Here is an 8,416-nt window from a genome sequence, read left to right on the forward strand (position 1 = left end):
TTAAAATTCAAATAATTCTTGAAAACATGTTCTTCTTTCAGAATGTCTTTCATTCGATTCATGCATTCGACAACCAACCTTCATCAAATGGGAAACTCAAAACACTTGAATGGCAAGGGTTGAAGCTTGGGATAAAGATCATAAAGTGTTTGTAACATGGAGTAGTGGGAAGTGATGGGGATGATTTTTCACAAGTGTTTGTAACATCCTACTTTTAATAAAGATAAATAAAAGAAATTTTATTTATTTAATAACGTGTTATTCAGTTTAGATAAATGAAATATTTGAGTGTAGACTTGGACATTAAAAGATGAAATAAGAGATGGTGATGGGCCTTAGGTCCATAGGCTTAAAGGGTGTATAAACCCCTTAAACCTCCCTAAAACCATAAACTCTCATTCTTATCATCTACACACTCAAAAACACAAACAAACACCTTCTTAAGAGCTAAGAAGAATATGTTGTTTTAGTTTTAGCATTATACTTTTTAAATTTTTTTATGTTTTTTTTTCTTCTAGGATACTAGAATCCCGATTAACCCAACCCGAAAAACTTGAACCCAAATGACCCAAACCCATAAAAACCGTGAGAGATTTGGATTAGGTATGGGTCAAGATTTAAAATTTTGAAACACGAAGAACCCAACACGAAAACCCGAAAAACACCCCTATTTATATCTTTCACTTCGATGGCAAAATTAAGTTAAACAAAACACTAAAAAAATCTGGCAAACATATTTCTTTGAAATCCCGATCCAACCACAGGCCCAAGTCTTACTTTTTTGTCTCACTAATATACCTCGGGCCCATTTAATTGTCACCTGATTATATAACTTCATGTTGCATATTGCATCAGGCCGGTTTTCATTTATTTTATTTCCTAGACCTACTAAATAGTTTATATTAATTAGGCATAGCTAACTCAAACAACTAACAATAACGCAGCTTATATATCATCGTTATTCCTTTTAGTTATTATTTTAAATTGATTTACTCGTTTTGCCTGATTTTCACTTGAAATCTTTAAAATCCAAGTATAAACCAACTAGGAGTACAATTAAATAAAACTAACCCTAAAACTATTCAAAGTGTTAGAAATATTTATATAAGTTGTGTATAATTTAGACCATATCAGACGGTTGCAAACAAAACCAAGGATTTTGCGGCTCAAAGACAAGGCTTGTAATTCAATACTTCGATGGTACCCTTGTAAGCGAACTTTTCATGTCAACCTCGACAAACACCATTCATGAAACTCATATATGCATTAGAAAATTATAACTTATTGAACTTCTTCTGTTATACACTCGATGGATGTTGGCATTTGACTACTAACTGAATCTTCCATCGATGATGCATGCGCCTGAGCTATGAACTCTAGATTCCATAACACGTCGTCGATAGATGGTCGAACCTTAGACAAGCATCTGACACTAAGCTCCATTAGACTCTTCAAAGATTCATCACAACATTCATTGCAAAGCAAAGGATCCACTATACTCCTCCTAGCGACTTCATCCGCAACCAAACTTACTTGTATCTAAAACAAAGGAAAAAGTTGTATCAAAGGCCCAACATGTAACAGTTTAAACCCCAATAGGTTGAAACAACCAATATCTGCCCATTTATAAGTAAATAACTGTAGATATACCGTATATGACTTACCATGTCTCGAGCAATAGTTGTATCATTGATGCAATTAATCGGTCTTCCTAGGATGAGTTCTAACATGATAACTCCCAAGTCATATACATGATCATGATCATCCTCCTCTATGTCAAACCTATAAAATGTATTATAAATTTATAATCAACTGTTAAGAGTATGAAAAATTAGTTAAGTATGGTAGTTGGTTGAGTTTGTTAGTATGTAATTAGCATCCTAACTAGTATAAATACATAGTTAGCTAGCTCCATTGTAGCTTATAATTTCATACTCTCTCTACTTTCTTTAGATTATTAGAGATTTTCATTTATTCAAAGTATACATACATACATTAGGAGACCAATGATGGGCGTTGACCTCGGAAAATGCAAACAATTCTGTTACCTTTTGCTAAGAGTTTCACTTGATCTGGTGACAGAATGTCCAGCAGCCACCTGCAGTCGAATTCCTTATTGAGTTATAGCATTGCAACTTGCATTAAAGACGTGTTACGCACTTAAGTAGCAAGAAACTACATACCTTAGCTTCTGCTAACAAAGGAACATTGTAGCCACTTATCTTCACCTTAAAACTTTGATCCAACAAAACATCAGTTATTTTAAGGTTGTTCGGGAATATTCTTTCTGTGATATGTGTACTTAGAAACTGAATCCCTTTTGAAATCCCGATAGCCACTGCAAGCCTCTGTGCCCAGGAGAGTTTCTGTCCCGCTGCAATTTTAATATTCAGTTAAGTTAAACTCTTGGCAGATTGGTGATTTGACTTATGGAGTCAAACAAACTGACGGGGATTTCTAATCCAAATTATTATTAATCTTTAAAGTTTTATAATATTTTTTAGTAAGGAAGCCAAGCTATAAAAAAAAGTAAAAAGGGTATGTATATATGGTGCTACAATAAGGCAATATGCATATCAATTAACAATTCAAGTTAAAAAATGTTTGACCTCAAAAGTCAGGACATATTCCATTGTGTACTAAAATTGAATACTGACCTGTTAGGAACTCTCTGAGTGTTCCATTTGGGACAAATTCAAACACGAGAAAGACACCGCGAATGATGGCTGACTCGTCCTGCTGGCGGTCAAAGCAATGACCGACCGGGTTGACCACATTGGGGTGCCTGAGTTTAGCGATTATTTCAAGCTGTCGAGTACAGCTCTGAATGGTACACTTCTTTTTCAATTTGTAGTTTCTAATAGCAATCATAGTGCCATCACTAAGCTGCCCTTTGTAAAGCTGTCACACATAAAATTAATTATATATCAAAATGTGTTTCAACTGAGAAAACTAATACCATATATCTAAATTTAAGGTAAATCATTTCATGGGCTAAACAAGTCACAAGATGTTGAGTATCTAACCTGACCGTGCGAACCATTGCCAATGCGGTTGGATTCGTGGAAGTTGTTTGTGGCTTCAGTTAGTTCCCCCAAAACATAAGTTCGATATGCCATAATTCCGACCGCTCCTAACTTCATTGTCTCGGAAATATATCCTGAATGTATTGTGTATTATTATCATAAAAGTACAAACTAATCAAATCATAGCTTCTAGTTCAGGTAATATAGTTACAATTAATTTATCCACATACAAAAATTTTACTTCCACTTATAAACTATTTCTTAAAATTTTATTTTTATTAAAGATGAGGCCACTTTCATCCTTGCGCAAATACTAAACGCCTAAAAAGAACATGAGCATATGTGATTCATGTCATGTCATTTCTTGTCTCAATGATATTATTTTTACACTTAAATCATAAATCGTTCAGTTTCAAACCCAACGATTTGAGCTGGGCCCATATTCCATTTGTTTGGAGGTTGGCCTTTTTTATTTTAAATATTTTAATTTGTTCATAAATTTGTTTTTTGTTTTAATTCGGTGCCAACATATACTTGGTTGGTAGAACCCACACACTACATTTGTACATTTACTTTTTTGAGTTTATTGTCGACCGTTAATAACCTAAACCTAACCGATGTCGACTTAATTAGTATATGCGTACTGCCACAATGCGGCGAGTTTTGATACCTAGTTCCGATTTATTATCAAGGTTTATACTTACAAAAATTATACATAGGAGTGATATGGATTATGGAATAGTCATAATCAGCCTAAGAGCCAATGGAAATCTCTAGGCCAGTTTTGTCCTTGGGTTTGGACCCACAATTTTCAGAATACTTGGATTTTGTCTTGTTTTTGGCAAAATGTGAATCTTCAAGTATATAATAATTACATACATATCATGAAAACGTGGCAGGACAGAGCCCCAACACCACCCACCGTTGGTTAATGTTTCCACGGATAGATGACGGATGGCCCAAAAGTTATTTAGTTGTGTAAAAGCAGAGGCGTTTAGGGATCGATTTGTGTGGTTTAGATTAAACTTTCAGCCAACCGTTATTGTAAATCAAAATCAAACCGTTACCAGCTAACTGGATAGATCATAGATGTATTGAACTATTCTTATAAAAAAATACATAAGTTATAGTTAATATTAATGCATAATATATAGTTAGCATAAAGATACCGAACATTTAAAATATAAAAGTGACTTTCTTTATTGTTATTCTATCAAGAAAAATTCAATCATATATAAGGTATATTTGGTAAAACTAGCTGGTAGCTGTAGCTGGGAGCTGTTAGCTGATAGCTGGTGGCTGGAAGCTGTAGATTTTTAGATATATTTAGATGTTTGGCAGAGTAGCTGGAGCTTTTAATAAAACGTATAAAATTACTAAAATAGGCATAACTAAAAACAATAAAAGTAAATGTTTTTATTTTGGAAGGTTATTTAAGTAAATTAATATACTAAAAGCTTGTAGCTCTTTCTAAACGCTACTAGTAGGAGCTTTAAGCTTTAAGTTTTTTCTTCTTACCTAAAAGCTTCAAGCTCCTTGAACCAAACAGAGCTTTTAATTGAGTATGAGTTTTTTCTTAAAAGCTTCTTGCCAAACATACTCATAATCTAATGTATAGGGTATGTTTGGCAAGGAGCTTTTAGAAGTTTTTAAGAGCTTCAAGCTTTAAACTCTTAAGAAACTCATATTTAATAAAATGTTGCATTAATTAAAATACCAGTGTCCTGGTTTGGTATTTTCAACATGTTTCTAGCATAACCTTAAAACAAAATTGGCCGACCTAAAATATGTAAAACACTAATCATGATACCAAATTGATTTTATTATTTTTTTAATGAAGAGTTTCGTTTAATTCTTTTCGTAAACAGGAGTACTTGAAAGTTGAAACCTCATACTCTCAAACCTAGATTTGATTACTGTTTATTCAATAACACCTACAGTAAAAGTGGAATGAAAAAATATATAAAAACTTTATGAATAACCGTTTGTGATTTATTCAATTCATAAAGTTAAAGATATTTAACAGTAACGTGGGTGCAATTTATTATAAAATACTGAGACTTTTAGCTTTTTCGGGAGTGTTCATTATTCAGTTCTGGTTGAATGTTCCACTCTTTTGCTACAAGTTATCCAAAGCTTAAACTTCCTTTAATATTATTATTTTAACGGTCATTTGAATCACTACGGAATCATTCATCCCACCTTTATTTTCACTATCATAGGTGAGACTAACCCCTTGTTCAATAAAACCTTGTTAGATTTGAACCAAAGACATTTCATTCTTTTTTTAACTGAAGTATTTGGGTTTCTCGCTTTAATTATTTGGGCTGAGTATCATTGACAAAGTTCGGTTAGAACCTCACACAATATTAGCTTATTACTTAGCTCACTCGTTTTTTAATAAACGAGTTTGTTGCACAGTAATTAGATACTTAAACATTTTACTCAAGCTCATTATTAATTTCGATTTGTTAATTAACTCGTTTAATTTCAAGCCCGAGTCCAACCTGCCCGGCTGGAGTTGTTTGTGTCCATCCTTGAACTACCATTTGTTTGTTTTATGATTAAGTATAATATATATAACCTACAATTAAAAAATAAAAAAAAAGCAGGTAGTGAGTATCTTACTTGCATCCGTAAGCATTTTAACGGTATAAGCCGGTGAAACCTTCTCAAGCAAAACCCTAATCTGAGGCGTTGCCGCACACCCTCCACCAAACAACTCACTTCTAACCGCCACTAACACTATCCCAAACACCACAAACCCTCCAACCACAACACCACCAACCACACTAGAAGCCACTACTATTTTCACATTTGACGACTTCGAACCATTCCTACTTGCATGAGGCTCGATCATAACCGCCAACGCCTCGTTTCGACAAAACGAAACATTATGCTGCTCGTCCACATTGGACAAACAGTTCCAGTCAACACTGCCCCGTTGCATGGCTATGCAACGGGGCAGTTCCCCAGTGAACCGGTTGAATGAAATATCAACCGATTCTAGTTGTTCGCTACACGACACGTTTCTCGATAACTTTCCGGTAAACTTGTTACCGGAAATGTTGAGATACGTTAACGATGGAAGCGAAAACAAGAACTCCGGGAACGGACCGTTGAATTCGTTAGCCGAAAGATCGAGCTTTTGCAGCTGGTAAAAGGATTGTAAATCATACCCTTGAATCCCATTACCGAATCGATTATTATTCAACGATAAAACGAGCAACCGATTATGCAAAACCGGGAAACTCGGCCCGAATTGGTTGCTTTCAAGGTTTAAAACTTGAAGATTAGTCAGGTTTTTGAAATCAACCGGGACATCACCCGATAAACGGTTAATCGAAAGATCAAGAACACGAAGAGAGGTTAATCGAGACAGCGAATACGGTAATATCCCATTGAGTGAATTGTTCTTGAAGCTTAACACGGTTAATGATGTAAGCGAACCGAGCCAGTCGGGCACATTACCATTGAAGTTATTATGATCAAACCCTAGGGTTTGCATGTTTTTCAAATAAGATAGCTCAAAGGGTATGTTCCCATTAAAATGATTTGTACTAATATTGAGAATCTCTAACGAAGACAACGCCTTAGCGATAATATTCGCGGGTAGTGGTCCGGTTAGGGACAACGACACGATTGACAACACCTTCAAGCTAGGAAACATGTTGCAAATGGTGTAGAAGAACGAGTTTGTTGACATGTTGTCAAGGTATTGGTTGTCATTGTTGTAACTGTTTCCGGTGATGTGAAGTTGAGTGATGGTGTTGTTGTAGCACACTAGTGTTAGAGATGAGTTTGGAGGTGTCGGGAGGTTGATTGCCACACTGCTGGTGATGCTGGTGGTGCAGTAGTTGGTTGTACCTCGTGCATTGAAGGTGGTAAGGAGGGATTGGAGTGTGAAGAGGGATTGAGATTGGGCATGGTGGAGTTGAAGAAAAGATATTATTGCAAAGAGGAGGTGGAAGATCATGGAGTATTTTGATGCCATTGGAGGTTGTGAAACTGAAAGCTGAACATATGCAGATGCTTACAAGTTGATACTTGTTTGGTACTTGAAGTCACGAGCTAGCTTGTGGTTAGGACGGTTGTATTTTTTTTTAATGACCAACTAAGTAACGCCGGATATTTCGTACGCGGCCCCCATTGGCTAAAGGTAGCACGAGCCGGCCACTAGTCCAGACGGACGAAGCCCCTAGCGGTCCACATATGAGGGATTCACCGGATAAAACCCGAACTCCACGCCCGCCAAATGGCACGACAGCGAGTAGCCGGTAAAACCGGGTGAGATCAGGACTCGAACCATGGCAAACCATGGTCATCCCTCATATCTCCCATATAAATTGGTGGTAGTGAGATTTGAACCCCCTACATTTCACTAGTAAAATGAGTGCTCTACCATTGAGCTACAACCAATTTATATTAGGACGGTTGTATTAATTTGTTATATTTGACATGTGTTACATACACAAGGGAATAAATAAATAACATAACTAGCAAAGATTACTAAAATGAACATCTGAGTGCTAAAGTTTAACAAATAGGCAAATTGATATTTTTTTGGTTTTATTTATGGATACTATTGAATAAACCTTTAAGATCTTGACATGTTATATGAATGGACACTAAGTGTGTAATGAGACGTCGCCATAAAAGAAAAAAAAAAAGAACTAACAAAAACGCGCCGTATAAGCAATCACGCATACAATTTAAATCATAGTGCTTTGTCGTGCTAGGTCACTGTCTTATAGATTTGATTGAAACGACTTTTCTGTTGAAGCCCTTTGTAGACTTAGCCTATGCTTGCCTTATCCGTCCATAAATAATTGGGCCATGAATGTGATGTTGGGCAGAATGCTGATGATTTCGACAAGGATCTTCCCTTTAACCCGATTTGCCAGATTCATTACAGGTCATCTCGTACTGTAGAGCATAATATGTAAACGTGTCTTGCACTAAGATTTAAGCAAGTTGACGCATTGTGCACTAAGATTTATACCACCGGTGTAATTGACTACATGAGCGTATTTAATGATTCTTTATTTATTTGTGCCGTTAACTCATTGCGGATTCTTGGGTTCATTCCCGCAAGAGCTCTATGATTTATTTGTTAAATATTATAAAGGAAAACTAAAAAATCAATACTAATTTTGACAGGTATTTTATGAAATTTCACAATATGTATAAACCTACAATATATTATATGGTGTTTTATTCGAATATATATAATGCTATTTAAAGACATTTTCAATGGCCTAGTTATAAGTTATAAGATGTAATAAGATAAAGAGAGGTAGCGTCATCGTGTGATGTTTATTCACGGGGATCGCCATAAGCATCCAAAACAAGGTTCACGTGTTTTGTTTGCTATGGATTCAAAACCCAAT

General features: G+C 35.5%; 1 protein-coding gene across 1 annotated transcript; it reads right to left on the bottom strand.

The window, feature by feature from the left end:
- Positions 1–891: 891 nt before the first annotated feature.
- On the bottom strand, positions 892–7,128 carry LOC143590011 (putative inactive leucine-rich repeat receptor-like protein kinase At3g03770). Its single transcript, XM_077070615.1, has 7 exons — positions 5,655–7,128; positions 3,027–3,160; positions 2,658–2,901; positions 2,184–2,374; positions 2,049–2,098; positions 1,665–1,782; positions 892–1,539 (listed from the first exon to the last, which is right to left on the bottom strand). Exons 1-7 carry the CDS (start codon positions 7,018–7,020, stop codon positions 1,282–1,284), a joined length of 2,361 nt encoding a protein of 786 aa, XP_076926730.1. The 5' UTR covers positions 7,021–7,128; the 3' UTR covers positions 892–1,281.
- Between the last annotated feature and the right edge of the window lie 1,288 nt (positions 7,129–8,416).

Source organism: Bidens hawaiensis, unplaced genomic scaffold, assembly GCF_021521415.1.
Source record: "Bidens hawaiensis isolate Kalapana, Puna unplaced genomic scaffold, B.hawaiensis_p1.1 tig00038090_1, whole genome shotgun sequence".
Lineage (NCBI taxonomy): Eukaryota > Viridiplantae > Streptophyta > Magnoliopsida > Asterales > Asteraceae > Bidens > Bidens hawaiensis.

Bases quoted from the DNA above. Each gene is read 5' to 3' on its own strand.
- LOC143590011 (XM_077070615.1), bottom strand. From the start codon at position 7,020: ATGGCATCAAAATACTCCATGATCTTCCACCTCCTCTTTGCAATAATA. The intron at 2,099-2,183 runs GTATGTAGTTTC...ATTCGACTGCAG, and splicing joins CTTTGTTAGCAGAAGCTAAG to GTGGCTGCTGGACATTCTGT. The intron at 1,540-1,664 runs GTAAGTCATATA...CCTTTGTTTTAG, and splicing joins CAACTATTGCTCGAGACATG to ATACAAGTAAGTTTGGTTGC.